Source organism: Prunus dulcis, chromosome 6 (genome assembly GCF_902201215.1).
Source record: "Prunus dulcis chromosome 6, ALMONDv2, whole genome shotgun sequence".
NCBI lineage: Eukaryota > Viridiplantae > Streptophyta > Magnoliopsida > Rosales > Rosaceae > Prunus > Prunus dulcis.
In genome coordinates, this window is record NC_047655.1 from 12458038 (window position 1) to 12475575 (window position 17538).

The following is a 17538-nucleotide window of genomic DNA, read 5'->3' on the forward strand; positions in this document are numbered from 1 at the left end:
CGGGCAAATCACATCAAAAATCATGGCGAAGCCTTTAACCTGCTCTGAAAAAACCAAATGAATTTGAATCCAAGCAAGTGCACATTTGAAGTTTCATCTGGTAGATTCTTGAGGCACTTATTCACTAAAAGATGAATCGAGGCTCACCTCAATCAAATCAAAGTGATCCTCAACATGAAGTCTCCCTCTACTATGAACAAAATTCAAAGCTTCACAGGCAGAAGAGCATCTCTCAACCAATTTCTTTCTAGATCTATTGACAAGTGCAGGCCATTCTTCAAAGCCTTGAAAAAAGGACAAAAAGACAAAGTGGATGAAGAGTGCGAAGCAACCTTTCAAGACTTGAAAGCATACTGCGGCCTTCATTACAACATGTAGATAAGGATCGAAAAAGAAGAAGCCTAATTGGAAAGGCCCTTACGTGGTCAGCAGACTTGGGGGCAGAGGAAACTACACATTAGAGACTTTGGAGGGAAAAGAAATTCTAAGCCAGTGAAACTTTTATCACTTCCAAAAGCATTATGTTTTTAGTTACTACTCAGTAGCTTAGTTTTCGATAGATGACTAAGTCCACCCCACTTCAGCCAAATAAAGATTATTGTTGATGTTTCATGGTGTTCATCCAGTTATTTCATTTCAATGAAGAGATGTAATCACCTGAACATTAATACAAGTTTGATTTTTCATTCAAGAAGTTTTCAAGAAATATTCATTCATGAGCAAAGGACAGCACCCTACCCAAGGGAATTTAAATCAACGGCTACTTGATTCATCAAGTCGGTCACATGGTCAACAGATCACAAAAAGACGAATTCGAGAAGTTCGTCAACTTTGAAGATTTGTCTTCCTCAGTAGAGGGCTGCAAGTTTTCCGTAAAGATGGGTAAATAATTTAGCATCCTCAGGGAGATGCATCTACAGGGTCAGCACATGGTAACTAACTGGCGACTACTTAATTAGTTAAGTCAGTCATGTGGTTAACATATCACAAAAAATATGAATTTGAGAAGTTCTTTAACTTTGAATATTCGTCTTTCCATGTGTTTTCTAAGGATAACAGAGTTTAACTCGGGTTAATTTCTAATCCTACTAAGTATGTTTGAGTTTCGACTTGGCATAATAGAAATCCATGAAGGAGGTGAGTAGAGCTTCTAGTCTCTCAAATCAGCAGACATTTTCAGCTCAGGCTAAAGTTTCCCCCAATTAAAAGCACCAACAAGCTACAAAAGCTGTTAAAGTTTCCCCCAGTTAACAGACCCACATTCAAAGCACTAACAGGCCACAAAAGCAATCAGCAGACCTACCTTCAAAGCTTCAGCAAGCCACTCAAGCTGTCAAAAGACCCAAAATTCAACAAGGAATAGACGATCAACATATTCAAAAGTTCAAATATAATTAAAAGCAGCTAACAAGGCCAACTTCAACAAAACATATAGAGATGGTCAATCTAGACCAACACTTAAAGAAAAATAAAGTTAGCAAGCTACAAAGAAGAAAAAATCTTCATCTACTTTGAGACTTCAGCATGAGACTCTCCCCTGTCAAGGTCCTTCTAAGCTCCAGTCTCATGAGCATCATTCTCTTCAGTTGCATTCTCTTTAGTTGCAGTCTCATCTACCGCATTCCCTTCGGCTCCAGTCTTATCAGTTGCTTGCTCCACAGCTGGATCTGTATCCGCAACACTATCTTGCTCGTCTTCAGTAAAGAACTTCTATGGGCAAAATAGTTCAACCTCTTCATCACTGAGGGGGTAGTAGGAAGCATCCCCTCTCTTGTAATCCAAGTAGCCTAGCATGAAAGCATCAACAATAGCTATAGACTTGGATTCTTAAGCGCTCTTCTAGAAGGCATCGAACTTGTCATATAGATTATAATAACCTTAAGACAGTTCAGCGAACTCACGCTTCAGTAGGAAACAGGCTTCCTTTCGTTCTTTCAAGGCAGTTGAGGAGGCTTTATGTTCATCATCCTTCAAGGCAAGGGAACTGTTGAGCAAGGATATTATCCTCTACAAACTGGCAATCTTTGATTTTTCTCCTTCTGGACGCTCTTGTGACATGCTTCTAGATGCTTTTGCTCCATTAAAAGTAGATCAGTAAAGAAATCATTCTTCTTCTCCAACTTTAGTGAACCTTTCACTTGAGCAAACAATCCTTTGGCCTGCCTGAGTGCAACCCTCCTCGTGTCGAGAGGAGTCAAAGATGTTGGACCAATTCTACTCTTAGCCTCTAGCACATCGTTAGGTATAACACGTTTGCCAAGTAAATAAACAGGTTGCATACTTCGATCTTCATCCTTCAACCGATGCAGACATCTCAACAAACGAGGAGAGTTGGCGACTCCACTTCTAGGGAGACGAACCAGGCTTGGCACAGGCATACTTGCATGGAAGATTGTGAGTCTTAAGCTTTTCAGCATAAGACTTGAGCATGACATCCACGATGTCTCTCATACCGTGTACGTTCTTGTTGCCTGTCACCACATCAACAAAATGCTCGACCCTTGTAGATGAAGAAAGAGCAACTCCTTTGGCTTGGTCTTCTCACCAACATCTCTCTCAGCAGACTAGGTCTCTCTTGGAGAAGGCTTAACCACGATTGAAGGGAGTCTGCGTTTTTTCTTTAAGGGAGACGCATTTCTGGCACTGCAAGTCACAACTTCATCCTTGGATTCCTTGGGAACATGCTTTCTCTATCTAGAAACCCCAGTTGAGGACTCATCTCTTTTCAAGTCATGACTATACTGCTTTTACCATTCGACATCTTTAGCTGAGGGCATGCCACCTTCCTTCTCTCGATATTTACTCAATAGCCATCGTCACTCACGAAACTTCTAAGGGATGTTCATGGCTTGGCGAACTATAGCCATGTCCGACTGAATATCAAACCTTTTTGTGATCTCATCAACTATAAGTAGAAGACAGAAGACAAAAGTTAGTCAGTCACAGACAAAAAAAAAAAAAAATCACTCAAAGTAAAACAGGTCAACAAAGGGACATCATTCACATTGCCTTCCCATCTTCCACTAAGCTCTAGCACATCCGTACTCCAAGCATGGTCACCAACACTAAGGCTATGGAACAGCTTCTCGTTGTATGAGCGAAGTTGAGCATAATTCTCGCTATGCCTTAATTCGAAAAAGTAGATAAAACATGTGGTTGAAGGACGTGAAAGGAGTAGGCGATTGAGAAATCATGTCGTTGAAACACATCGGTACACTCAAAGAGTATTTCCTCTTTGGTGTTTGAAGTTGACAAATTGACGAATGAAGATAAGCTTATCTACTTCATGGATGGAGTCCAACATTCAGCTAAGGTGGAATTGAAATGTAGACATGTCCAAGCTTTATCAATAGTCATTGTCAATGTGGAGTCCATTTTGCAATCAAGAAAGGCGAGTCCAAATCCAACTAGCATAAGGTGGCCATGGTGGGGAGACAACAAGTAGAGAGATAAGTCCAAGGATGAGAAGCCCAGGGACAAATCCAATTATAAAGCTTGGAGGAGAGACAATAAGGCAAGGAAAAGAACAAGTAATGGAAGTGAAAGTGCAGCCTATGTGACAGAGTACATTTTATTTGTGATTGTCCAAAGAAGAAAGCATTTACTGTGACGGTGGCTCGACTGGACTCTAAGGAGAAGGATTAGGAAGAAGAACTTAAGGTGAGGCATATGAAAGCTCTCCACCTTCTCAACTCGTTGGAAGGAAGGGTTCCGTTTAACAGTCCAATGTATATTGATGCGATGGTGTGTGGCAAGACATCTCATGTGATCATTGATATGGGTGCTAGCCACGACTTCACATCAATTAGAGAAACAAACAAGTTAGGACTCAAGGTTTCGAAGGACAACGATAAGGTCAAAGTAGTGAACTATGGCGTCTAACAAGTCGAATGAGTTGCTCATGGTGTAAAGTTACACCTTGGTTCGTGGAGTAGTGCGGCAAAGTTAACTATCATTCCATTGGATGATTACGGATAATTATTGGGATTTGTTGATGGACGAATTTCAAGCTTTCCTCATTCCATGTTGGATTTTGATTTGTCTTGTAAGGTGGGATGTCAAACTAGTACCCGAGTTTGCAATTCTAACATTATTGTCCCCACACCTTGCAAATTGCAATGTGGTTTTGTTGTTTGGTTCACTGTTAGAAAATTCATTAAGTAATCGCTTGGCACTTATGAGACGTCAGTTTTTCTCAAGTGGCATAAAATATTAAATTGAGAAAAATCTCTGAAAAAAAACCTAAACATAAGAAATATAAGATCATATTCCATCTGACTAGAAACAGTTTCATTGAACGTTTGGAATTTGGTTAAATTTGGAAACAATGCGATTTTGCAATTCGTAGGGTCGGAAATAGGAGATTGATGGTGGTGGGTTTAGATGGGTGGGTTGTGGCTGGATGAGTGGCTTTGTGTTGTCACTACTACGATTTACTATTTGCGAGACATGGTAGGTCGATGACGACTGCACCGAGTTCGGATCCCCCGGCTCAGTCGGCATCTGCTGCCACTGCTCCAGCTTTGCTGGACCACGTGGTGGTTGGTCCCGGGCCGTCCCAGGCGCCTGCGTCATCTGCGTCATCCGTCACGCAGCCAGCTAGTGCTAGGCGGCGGCACCGGCCCACCGACACCATTGACACGACATCGACCGACGGTACTGGTGCCTCGGGATCACAGCCAGGTATAACTACACTTTTGTATTGTTAATTTTATATTGAAATTTGACAATGTTTTTTTTATTTAACATTAATACCTTATTTCTTTGCAGCGAAGAAGAACACCCGGGGACCGTGTCGTCAGCTGAAGACGGCGAAGGTCACCCGGGTGACCAACAGTCGTATCAGCATCGGATACGACGAGCGCCATCGGGCTGCACCGACGGCGGAGTTGCATAGCTCCTTGGCCCACGACATTGGCCACGTCGTGCGGACCCATTGCCCGATGCAATGGAAGTCTTGGAGGGTCATGCCTGACGAGATCAAGGCGGAGGTTCGCGGCCAGTTGTCGGTATGTACCTTACATTTTCATTATTTTTCTTTAAAATTGTGTATATTTCTATTACTTAACGTATCTAATTAATTGATTGCAGACGAACTATAACTTGGAGGATCTCGACGAAGAGTCGTTGACGTACGTCAACAGACTCTTCGCTGAGAGGTACAAGCAGTGGAAGAGCGACTTGCACCACCATTTTCAGGCCTATGATGATCCGCAAGTCGCTTTTCAGGAGGGTTGCCCGAAGGAGCTTGAGGGGCGGGAGGATAGTTGGGAGTGGCTCTGCGCTCATTTTAAGCGCCCGAATTTGTGGTATTTTTTTAATTATATTTGTTTAATTATTACTTATTACTTATTAATGTTTATTTTATTTTTTTATTTCATTATGATTTAATTTTTTATATTTTAACTAATACGTTTCATTTTTTGTATAACAGAATAAAGCCCAAGTGAATAAGGGTAATAGGAAGAAGAAGACCCTTCTCCACCATTCCGGCTCCAGACCCTTTTCATATAGGATGGATGCACGGCGTCGGGTAATAATCCCAAAATTTTTATTTCATTTTTAATGTCATTTTTATTCATTTATTTTTTTCATACTAATATTTTTCTTCTCTTGTTCAATTTAGGAGGGGTCCAAGTTCCCAGAGATCGACGTCTTTGGTGACGTTTATGTTCGACCCGGGAATGAGTTGGCCGAGTCCCTTCATGTAAGTATTATTTAATTTTAATTCTTATGTTACGCATTCAATTTATATGCATGTTTTAATTTATATTTTATGTTATGTTCAATAGACGACGATGGTGGAGAGAAGCTAGTTGGTTCTTCAGGAGTCCGCCTCCCAGCTTCCTCCCGAGACTCCGATCGAGTCTGTGGCTCCTCCACAAGATGCTGGATTTCAGATCTTGACGGAGACGTTGGATCAGACTCTCGGGATGAGGTTGGGGACATATTGTCGAGGGATGGGGAATGCCCGGCGGAGGGAACCTAGACCTCGTTCATCGGCGCAGTCAAACAGTCAGGTCATTGCTTTGACAGCACAGGTGGCCACTCTTGAGAACAAGTTGTCGGTCATTCTGCAGTCCCTCGCACAGTCCGGCATTCCAGTCCCGCATTTTGATGCGCCGACCTCCGAGCCCGTCCATCCCGAGCATCCCCACCAGACCACTGCCCCGGTGAACGCCCAGACCTCCGACCCGCATATTGGCGACGACTCGGTTGATTTTGATTCATTATTTGATTAGTGTATTTATTTTCATCATAAACATTTATTTTATTTTATAACAAAATTTTATTCTAATTTATTTTTATTGCAATTTCATTGTTTAATCAATAAAAAAATCCAATTTTATTTAAAATAAAAAATAAAAAAATAAAAAAAAATAAAAACATTAAAAAAAATTGTAATATTATGTTTGCGCGACGGCAAATATTTTGTCGCGCAAACCCGCATGTAACAAAAAAAATAAAAAAATAAACTTTTTTATTACTTTTAATTCTTGCGCGACGAATACATACGTCTTGCAAACACGTTTTGCGCGACGAATCGTTTCGTCGCGCATCTCTCTCACGCGACGACAGAGGTTTTCGTCGCGCAAATATATGAGCGACGAAAGCTTTCTCATCGCGTGAATGGTTCTGCGGCGAGCATCTACGTCTCCGTAACACGTTTTGCGCGACGAATTTTGTTTCGTCGCGCGATTCCAGTCGTCGCGCAAAGATATGTGCGCCGAATAATTGATCGTCGCGCAAATTTTATGCGACGAACAGTTGTTTCGTCTCCATACCGTTGGTGCAACGATGGTTTACCCGTCGCACAGTTTTGCGCGACGAATTGTTGTACCTCGTCGCGCAAAGGCTTTCTTCACGATCTTCGCGCGACGGAATACGCGCGACGAATTTTTTGTCGCACTGAAGTTAGTGCGACAAAATGAGACTTTGCGCGACGTTTTCTTATTTGTCGCGCAAAGAGTAAAATGTAGTAGTGTGTATTGGTGGCAACAGTCAGAACATGCATTACCGAGATAAAATAAAGTTGTGGATATATGGTGGCTTAGTAGGTGTTGGGTTGGGCTTGGGGTGGTCGGGGGCGGGGGAAGACAGTTTTTATTTTTCACTTTTTGTACCTTTTTTTACTTTAATATTTTAATATACTTTATTATTATTTAATTCATTTATATTTTATTTTATTAATATTTTATGCCACTTAAGGTTAGAAAAGCAGGCTTCACAATGTTATCACCTAATGGATTTTTTCAACAACTAGATCAACGACACGAATCACATTGCAACAATTTTATAAGGTGGGTACGAAAATAATTTTTTATTTAATACAAGTTATAATTTAAATTACAAGAGGAAGGAGACTCTCTCTCTCTCTCCATAACCTAACCCCTTACCGAGATAGAAATCAAATTCTTGATCTTGGGTTTCAATGGCTGGGGTTGGTGTAGCTGAGTGTCCATGAGAGACATTTGAGGTGGGTTCGGTTGCTAGGTAGGGGCAGGGGGATTGGGGTCTAGGTAGGTTTTTCTTTCAATATTATTTTATTTATCATTTTATATAATTAATTTTAATTTTTTATAAAGGGATTGGTCATTCAGTTTGTGGGATGTGTCTGACAATAGACAAGTCATATCATTTAATGTCTGACCAGACAGTCAATTTGACAAAGTATAAATTGATCAATTTTTATAATATTAAAATTTTAAAAATAAAAAATATAAAAAAATATAAAAAATATATAAATTGATGAAATTAAAACCACATTACTTATATTAAAAATCACCCCAAACATCATTTCTGTTGTTACATTAAAGTTACATAAATAGAGAGAGATACACTTAATTGTATTAAAAGTGTGTATGGCAGACGCACCTTCCTTTTCTCTCTCTAGGTGGTGTTTCCATTTCCAACGGCAGCGTTTTCCTTCCCTCCTTTTACTCCTTCCCTACTTAGTCTCGCGAGTGACATGACAAGTGTGATCCAGACATTTATTGTTTTCATAAAGCTACTAAAGTAAAGCAAAATCACCTTCCCTCTATCTTCTGGACAAGACCCACTCACACCCTCACTCACACGCATCATTCCAAAATACAACTACACGATTTGACGTTTCAGATTCTGTACTCTCAACCCCATCCCACAATACAAAGCTACCTATTCTCCCTCTCTCTCCTCTCTCTCTCTCTCTCTCTGGGCATTAATATTCCAATATGGCATTTTACAGTGCCATTCTTGATGCTATAGCAACGTAAGTGGGCATATTGTTGCAGACGTTACAGTCCACAACACTGTGCTTAATTGGATTTCAACACAGCATGTACCAAGATCAATGATCCAATCAACCGTGGGTGATCTTCACACCCATCACCGGCGTGTGATTCCCTCATAACCTAGCTAGGGCTAGCTGTCGAACCACGTCAGCATGACCACAGAAAATATTCTCATGGACCTTTGACTAATTAACACACATAATTAATTAAAGATGGGTACGTAAGTTGCTTAATTGAGAGGGAGCAGGTATAACAAGTAATTAATGGCTTCAGTTGAGTCAAGTAAATTATAATTAATAGACTTAAATATGCAAATTTCCGTATTAGTTGAAACCACCAGCAGGTTTAAAGGAATTAATTTTCCAAGCATATTCCACTCAGTCATATTGGTTGGTAGCGGCTCCACCACTCTTTAGAAATTCTAATTACTGAGTAATAATTATTCCAAATTTTCATGGATTATACTTATAGCAAACTCAATGAGAAAGAGGGGGCGCGATACATGGCTCAAGGTATGATTAATTATTATTTTTGTGTGTAATTGATAATTTGATTTTGATTTTTGTTAAATTAATTAACATTGATTTTCGTTAAATTAATTGATATTGATTTTCGTTAAATTAATTGATATTGATTTTCGTTAAATTAATTGATATTGATTTTCATATTAATTGATATACTATATAAACTATAGTATACTCCTTTTTTTTTTTTTTTTTATAAAAAAGCTTTTATTCTTTAAAAATTGTACCTCTGCTGAAAAATTCCTAGCCCACTAGTAACTATAAGCTTGAAACTGATAGGTCTCATACACTTTCACTGAAAGTGTGAATGTTTGTATTTCGCAATACTTCAATGCAGATTGCAAAGAAAAAACTAGAGAGGAATGCCAACATTGACTAAAACAACCCTAATTCTAAAGTGATTGATAATTTCCTCGAAAGTACCTTGAGGTATATACGAATATCATGTACCCTAATAATCATATGGTAATCCTATTTTACACCTATAAAATTGATCAAGAAAACCTTTTTCTCTTCCACACACTGAAAATTTAAAACTTTAAGTGTTTCATAGAAAACCCTTCATAATTTCCACAATACTCTCAATAATTTGGTTTTTTTTTTTGGGACTTATCACAAACATCTATGAGGTTTGGGACTTATCACAAACATCTATGAGGTTCATCAAACTATTAGCTATAGTCCTTTTTATACTTTTTGGTTTTTGTGAGTCATCATTACATCAATTTGTTCATATCTTTGGATTCCATCAAAAAGTTTGTTAGTTTATTGCCAGGAGCAGAGTTAGAATTGTAAAGTTAAAAGTACCGAAGTAAAAAATACGAGTATATAAAACACCTATGTATTCAATACTTACATGTTTAGAGCTAAATATATATTTATAATTTAGTCATGTCTTATTTGTTTTAAATGAAATTTTAACTTATATTATACGTTGTTTATTACAAATTTTATATGTTATATATAATATAATATAGGAGAGATCAAAATCTTAGGGGGGGCAGGGCCACTTTAGGCCTAGGAGTGGCTTTGTCACTGTTTGCTGCCATGGCATGCATGTTGAACCCATAAATTCAATGAAAAAATAATACTAAAAAAATTAAAATCTTTAAACAGAAAAAGAAAAAACTAAGAAAACTTTCAAAACTATTTATAACAAATCTATATAATCATGGATAGAAAACTTTAAAAAATGCTATTATGATCATCTGAGCCCTCAATAAGAGACAGGTGAAGCATGCACGAACGTCTGCATCATCTATCTTGTGAACATACACAAATGGCATCTCTCTCACTCTCTCTCTCTCTCTCTCGTGTTGCATCAGTCATGACAGCTCGATACACACTCATAAGCTGGTTGTATAAATATATATAATATATACACACATGTATATAATATATGCAGCCAAAAACTTTAACCTATGGTCCTCTGGGTGAATTCCCAGATGCATGGAATATCACAGTGGTTAATTATGTGGTCCTCTCACACACACACACACAGAGAGAGAGAGAGAGAGAGAGAGAGAAAGATTCTGCTTTATCTGTTTACTTAAAAGATTAAATAAAGTCCAACATGAATGTAATGACAAGAATTCTTGATAGTTAGGGAAATCAATTGAACACATATATATAGCAATTTGAAAGGGTGAGGTTCTAAAGAGGTTCCCTAGCTATAGGGTTAGGAGACTTCATCAACCTCAATATTTCTTTGCATCACACACACACATATATATAGAAAAGCCAGGGTGCTTCTTTCTCACGGGGGATATGTACCAGTTTGTTTTAGTAGAATCCACTAGACTTTTGAGTTCCCTGATCTCCTCCTGCAAAAGTCTGATCCAGCTTCGGTTGCTTGCTGCCATCCAGCTTTAAACCAAAGTGAATGTGAGGAAAATGTGCCCACTGCAACACAAAACCTTTTCTCAGTTGATAGTTTCCATTTTAACTTTCATCATTATTATTTCTCCAATATTGTGACAAATTTTTAAGGCTGATAAAGAGAACTGCATTGGCATATGCAACATTTTAACTACCTAGACAGCAACACATGTAATAAACAACATTGTAAAAGACCAATCCCTATCAGGATGCTCATGTTGAAGGGAGAAAAATTCTATACAACGTGGTATGGAGCCATATGTCTGAAATGCTTAAGCTTGTTAGAAGTATAAATCACCACAGTTTTGAAACTGAAATAGCAAATGATATAGTAGAGCATGCTTAAGTAATTGGACACTGTTTGCCTCCTTTCTGGAAGGAGACATTACTCCTTCCTTGAAAATCACAGTTTGACACATATGCAAAACCAATTCATCAAAAATATAAAAATATAAAATAAAAATTTATCCAGAAATGTCAAACTATGATTAACAGGAAAGTAGAAGTTTCTATTTCCAGAGGAATCAGTATTTCACTTTCAAAAATGTCGAACAATGAGCTTTTTTCAGTCCTTTTTGTCTTTTGGATGTGCTAATATAAATTTCGTCCATATAATAATCACCATCAACTATAATCAAAACAAAGATTAACCACACTTGTTGCTCCATACCCCTCAACCCATCAAGTTCATCTGCATTCTTTAGTGACAAGCAACACAGAAAATCCAATCTGATTTCATGTTTTTTATATTCTTTTTTCCCCTTTATATCCATATCTCGATGCATGCCCAAAATATAGAAATCTAAGAATGAAACTATACATTTTTCTATGGCAAACAAGATATTTCACAAACTTCAAATGGTAAAAGACCATGAATAAATTAATTTTCCTTTATAGTCTTGATTCTTCTTTTGGCCATTTACGTTTTTATGGTTATATTACTCTCTCTTTTTTTACTAACCATTGCTATCATGTTTCCTAAAATGAGAATGATTAAATGGAAGAGCTTTAGAGAACTCCCAGGATGTGTATTTTACTACTTGTCGGATCGAATGTCACCAACTCTTTCACATGGCTTTATGAAACCCTATTTTGCACAAAAGCATGATAGAAGCACTTCAAAAAATCATTCCTTATTTCCATGCCATGCATTTAGCCATCGAAATGATGAAGCCAAAAAATTCATTTAGGTTTTGTTCTTGTTTTTGTTGTTTTAGTTAAAGATAATATGGAAAAGTAAATGGGAGAAATGATAGGTAGAGAAAGGAGAGAGAATAGATGGAGAAGTGGGGAAGGAAGGATGGTGGACAGGACAGAGAAATGTAATGGAATGTTACATAAAATGAAAAGCTAAAAGAAAATTTTAAATAGTTTTTGTTTTTCTTGTGTTTTGTTTCATGCATTTGCCTTAATTTCTCCATCATTATGATTTCCTCCCTCTTGTAATTCTTTCTCGATCGTTTTCTTCAATATATTTTCTCTTTATCTCTAAGTAAACAAATAAAAACGAAAAACGAAATGATTACTAATAATGTTTCATCTTCTGACACTTTTTTGACTTGATTAACAAGAGTCATTACTTACTAATAATGTGAGGGGCAGCATCGATCAACTTGATGGTTCTATGTACCAAAAGAAGCTTGATAGTACTACTTTAATAACTACAGGACCTCCCAGATATGAAAAAGTTGAGAGACATGATGCCTTCTTTTCTTTGTTATCAATCCATGACTTACATTTTTTGCTGCAGTGCTAAAAGCTTCCCTATGGCTAATGTCAGGATTACTAGCTTTAATCCTTTGAATTTCTTCCCTGGAGAGAGAGAGCCATTAAAAATTAGATAATATGTCCGTCTTAGCCACAGAATTTGTGATAAAAGTATTGTATATTAAACTTACTTGATAAACCTGTTATATGCTGAAGGAACCCGTTGTCTCTTCTCGGGTGCTGAGACATTTATATATAAAAATTAAAAAATTAAAAATGGTTTAGATATATATATAATTATGCATGAAATGAAATGTCAGCTTCCAATTCCAATGTAACTCCAATACAAAGTCCAAGAAATTAAGGCTTCCAATTCAGATATATATAGCTACAAAATTGACCACATTCCAATGGTGTACTATTGGGATTGAAAGCACAGAGGGTTCATTTAGAGGCAGACTAGATTCCTCACAAAAAAAATGCAGCCTATATAATTGGTTTTTTTTATAATTATTTTTATAAATGATTATGGATTAAATTGTGAAAGTATTAATGGATATTGGTATCAATTAATTGATGGGTTCTGAAATCTGTTTTGAAAGGTCACCATCATCCTATATGGCCCATGAGGCACTGAGGACAAATCTCTTTTTGCATGCATGAGTCTATTCATCAGAAGATTAGGTGGTTTTCCAAATGTGTAGAAACACTTTTCTTAAAGCTACATTTGGATATTAAATCAATCAAACCAGGTAGTTGGTTTTGCATTTAACATTTGGTATGAGAGACATTCAATTTTTTTGGGGTAAAGGTGGGGTTGGAGTTTTTGGAAATCCATTTAAAGTGACTGAAATAGATATATGGTCAATCACATGAGAGAGAGAGAGAGAGAGAGAGAGAGAGAGAGAGAGAGAGAGAGAGACTCACGGCGGATGGGAGAGATTCTAGGTTGGTCATGAAGCTCTACAGACTCAAAGGGATGACTAAACTTGCTGCATTTGGAAGATGATGAAGATCCGCAGCTCTTATTTGAATCCTCAGAGCTCAGGTGATGCTTCTGTAGCTTTAATTTCACCAAAACAACTAATTATCCCATCAAATTAAAACTATCTTTATAAATGAACTTAACAGACAATTTTCACACACCCCATCAAATTCCTTGTGGAAAGAATATGATGAATTGTGCTTTGTTTTCTATTTTTGTTTATGTTTTCCCTTGGTAAGGGCCGGCTTAAATAAATTATAATCTAATTACCTGGGGATCTTGAGAAGGAAGAGCATTCGACTGAAGGGAAGCTCCCATATTAACTGACAGTAGATTGGCACAATGCCCACATCTCACCGTCACCATGTTCTGTAAGCTGTTGCATGGAACACTTACCTGCAGGTGCACCCAATTACATAAATTAAAAGATAAAACTAAATAATTAACACTTAATTATACAATTTCTGTGTCCTATATTCTTCTTAATTAATAGAAACACACATAAAAAATGTCAATCCTCTCAGAGAATGTGAATGAATGATTTATTAAAGTTTAATTTGGTTAGTACCTTAATCACAAATTCTTCATCACAAATATGCCGTTGTCAAGGTGTTTAATTTAAGCATCAAATAATAATCAAACCCTATTCTCATAAACATAAAATAATCTTGTATGAGATAGCTATCTTCCTCATCCGCAAAACAAACTAGATATGACATCTTATCCAGGACTCTATATGAATCACAAGAGGCGTCACATACGTTAGCGACATAAAAAATAAATAATGCAATGATCAAGAAGAAGAAGAAGATCAAGAAGAACAACAAGTAGAAGGATGAAATTCCTAAATGCATTCAAAGAAGTAGCTAGAAAGATTATATATATGTTATTTACAAAAAAAATGCGGTTTTGATCAATGTAAAGAGAGAGAGAGAGAGAGAGAGAGAGAGAGAGAGATCGAAACCGCAGCTTAACTCTCTCAAAACTCTTAGACCTCACATGGGTAATAACTATAAGGACTAGCCTTCATTTAATAAATTAAAGACTATCATCTCCCTCTCCCTCCCTCTCTCTCTCTCTCTCTCTCTCTCTCTCTCTCTCTCTCTCTCTCTCTCTCACACACACACACACACACTGGAAACAAAGAAACACACGCACACAAGAGTCAATTAAGGCACTATTTATTTTTTCCCTTTCGGTGCCCCTCCTGGCTTTTCTGCCTGACACATCCCCAAGGAAGATGATAAAAGATAGAAAGGAAAGTATATATAGGTATGAATACATATATACATACATGTAGCTTCAATCAACCACAGAGAGAGAGAGAGAGAGAGAGAGAGAGAGAGAGAGGGAGAGAGGACGAAAGTGACATGACAGGAACGGAAACCATTAAAGTCCATGACAAGCATTAACCACTCATCACTTTCAAACATCGCAAAGATAGCCCATGAATAAAGAAGACAAAGCTTGCTGGTATCTGAATCATCATCATCAAATACACTGATTTAATTACTGTTCACTCTGCACTGTGCAGCGTTTAACATCATTTTCTATATATCAACAGAGAACGAATAAATAAACAAAAAGGAAAAAAACAAAAGAAAGCATTCAAAAGGGGTTGTTTATCAGAGGCATCTTATGATGAAAGAAAGTAGAAAGAAGAAAGAAAAGAAAAGCAAAATTTGCTGCTATGGCTCCAAGATTTTCATTGGCAGCAGATCTCTCTCTCTCTCTCTCTCTCTCTCTCTCTGTATATATATATATATATTCACAAGTTCAAGTAAAGAGAAAAAGAAAAGGCACCTTTTGTACTAGATTGATATTCAAAACATGAAATATGTAACCACTGGATCGATCATATTTATTTATCCACAGAGGGAGAGAGAGAGAGAGAGAGAGAGAGAGAGAGAGAGAGAGAAATGAAGGCATGACAAGATCGAACGATAAAAGAAAATGAATCAGTACTGCCATGGCTTGGCTTTAGAAATAAATTAATAGTATCCCTACCATTTAATTTATGTATATATATAGGAATCTGCATAAAGTTGTGCGGAGCTTGGGATCAGAAAAACTGTCTCAACCTGTGCCTGCCTGGAATTAATTGGAAATATAACCCTAGCTGTTGCCCTAGTAGTTTTCATGGCAATGAAATAATCTGCAGTAGGAAACCTTTTAGGAGATTTTCTTGCTATCTTTAGCTGGAAGGAAGCAATCATCCGTCCCTTTTGAGATAAAATAAGTCATTCATGGGATCGATTGGAATTCTACTATTCTTAACGTACATACAATTGAATTTTCTTATTATTTTCATGTACTTGGAGGCTTGCAGGCCAAAACCCAGATACAATTCCTCATAAAATATAAGGTACAAGACAGATTGTTGGGTCAATTCCATGTGAAATCAGAATAAGTTGCAATTCATGGCGTCAATTCAAGTACTTTAAGCAGAAAAAAAAAGGGGGCATTTTATGTATTGATTTAAGGGTCACAATTCTAGCTATATATTCACAAAACCCAATTAATTCTTTTTCTTCTACACTTGGAAGTTATTTTTGGATCCATGAAGGGTCATGATGCATAAAATTCATTCATCTAAATTTATGAAAGCCCGGATGTTGGTCAATTCAGCTGTGGACACTTGAAAGACATCACAAAGAAACCTTATAATGACATTTAGAGAGAGAGAGAGAGAGAGAGAGAGAGAGAGAGAGAGAGAGGTACCGCTAAAATGGTGTTGCAGAAGTTGCAGTGAACATAACAAACACGTTCGGATGCCATCAAATCCATTGACATAATATTTCAAAGCTTAAATTGTAATATATAGCCGGATCAGGAAGTATTCCTTGAGGAAAAGGCTAAGCGTGAATAAAGAAAAAGGAGATATAATTAATTCTGATAATAACAAGAAACAAATTATACAAAGAAATGAACACGAAGACAAAAGAAGATAGAAAAAGCTTTTTATGAGAGAGAGAGAGAGAGGATGGGACTAGACTGGTCGGAGAGTGAAGTGGGAAGAGGTGTAAAATGTAACTTAAGTAGTGGTTTTTGTAATATGAACATATAAAAGGTGGTTTTATGGGAAAGGTTGTTTGTGGATTTAGAGAGAGAGAGAGAGAGAGAGAGAGAGAGAGAGAGAGGTGGTGGGGTTGGGTGTGTTATGATTGAGAGAATGAGTGGGTCGGAGTGACCCATCTCTCTTAACCCTCTTGGCTTTCTGTAGCGGACGAGGGGGGCGCGATTGAGATATTTATGCTTGGGAATGTTTAGAGAAGAGAGAGAAAATAATAAACCAACAAAAAAAGTAAAAATAAAAATAAAAAGCTATTATTATTATTATTCGGATGAGAGACATGCTTAGAATTTCTGTCATGCAATTGTATTGTATGTCTGTCAAGTGTCCAAGCTGAAGTCAATGAATTAGGATGCTTTTGCTCATTACTCATAATTCGTCATTTGTCCTTATTGGGATTCTTGTTTTCAAATTTTCCTTTTTTTTTTTTTTTTTTTCTCCTAATCTCCATGCAAGTTCAATATTTGTATATTACTTTGTTTTATTTTGGTTGATTTGTCCATAAGGAACTTAGTGTGATAAGACGTTCACGTATAACTAGGCTTTTTGAGTTGACAATGAAGCTTTCATAGGTTTTATTTTGGTTGATTTATCCATAAGGAACCTGATCAAATTGTTTCTTATAAAGAAAACAAAATATTTTATTGCTTACGTATCTTATCTAAACCTACTTCTTCTAAGATACAAAGAAAAAGCTCATTCTTCACTCATTTTTTAAGTAAAATAAACTAGATACAATCTATCCAAAATATGAAATTACTTATAAAAACAATTTAAGTAAATATTTTAATAGTTCTCATCCCAAACAACTTTCACTTAAGAAATAGAACCTCGCCAACGGAGTCTAGCCCAGTGAAAAATGACCTTGATTTGTAGACCAGCGCAGTGACGGATCCAGGATTGTTACCCTGAGGGGTTTTAGTGTAAGAATTATGATTTTTTTTTAAAGATGAAAATAATGCTAAAAAATAATTTTCTATTACTTTCCTCTTATCATTCCATAATTCTACACATGAATTAATCAAACAAAATAGTCAACCATTTTTTTATATAAAAGAAACAAATTTTATTAAGACAAATGAACAAACATAGAGAGGA

General features: G+C 36.9%; 1 protein-coding gene across 3 annotated transcripts; it reads right to left on the reverse strand.

Annotated features, from left to right (window-relative positions):
- Nucleotides 1-10317: 10317 nt before the first annotated feature.
- Nucleotides 10318-16509, reverse strand: LOC117631350 (putative axial regulator YABBY 2). Of its 3 annotated transcripts, none has more exons than XM_034364452.1 (6): nucleotides 16089-16509; nucleotides 13638-13763; nucleotides 13310-13439; nucleotides 12574-12622; nucleotides 12412-12487; nucleotides 10318-10699 (listed from the first exon to the last, which is right to left on the reverse strand). In XM_034364452.1, the coding sequence occupies exons 1-6, from the start codon at nucleotides 16158-16160 to the stop codon at nucleotides 10580-10582; spliced, it is 573 nt and encodes a 190-aa protein (XP_034220343.1). In that variant the 5' UTR covers nucleotides 16161-16509; the 3' UTR covers nucleotides 10318-10579. The 3 variants fall into 3 exon arrangements, with proteins under 3 accessions (XP_034220343.1, XP_034220341.1, XP_034220344.1); XM_034364450.1 differs by having other exon boundaries at nucleotides 13310-13445; nucleotides 16089-16503; XM_034364453.1 differs by lacking the exon at nucleotides 16089-16509 and adding an exon at nucleotides 13936-14158 and having other exon boundaries at nucleotides 13310-13445.
- Nucleotides 16510-17538: the final 1029 nt, after the last annotated feature.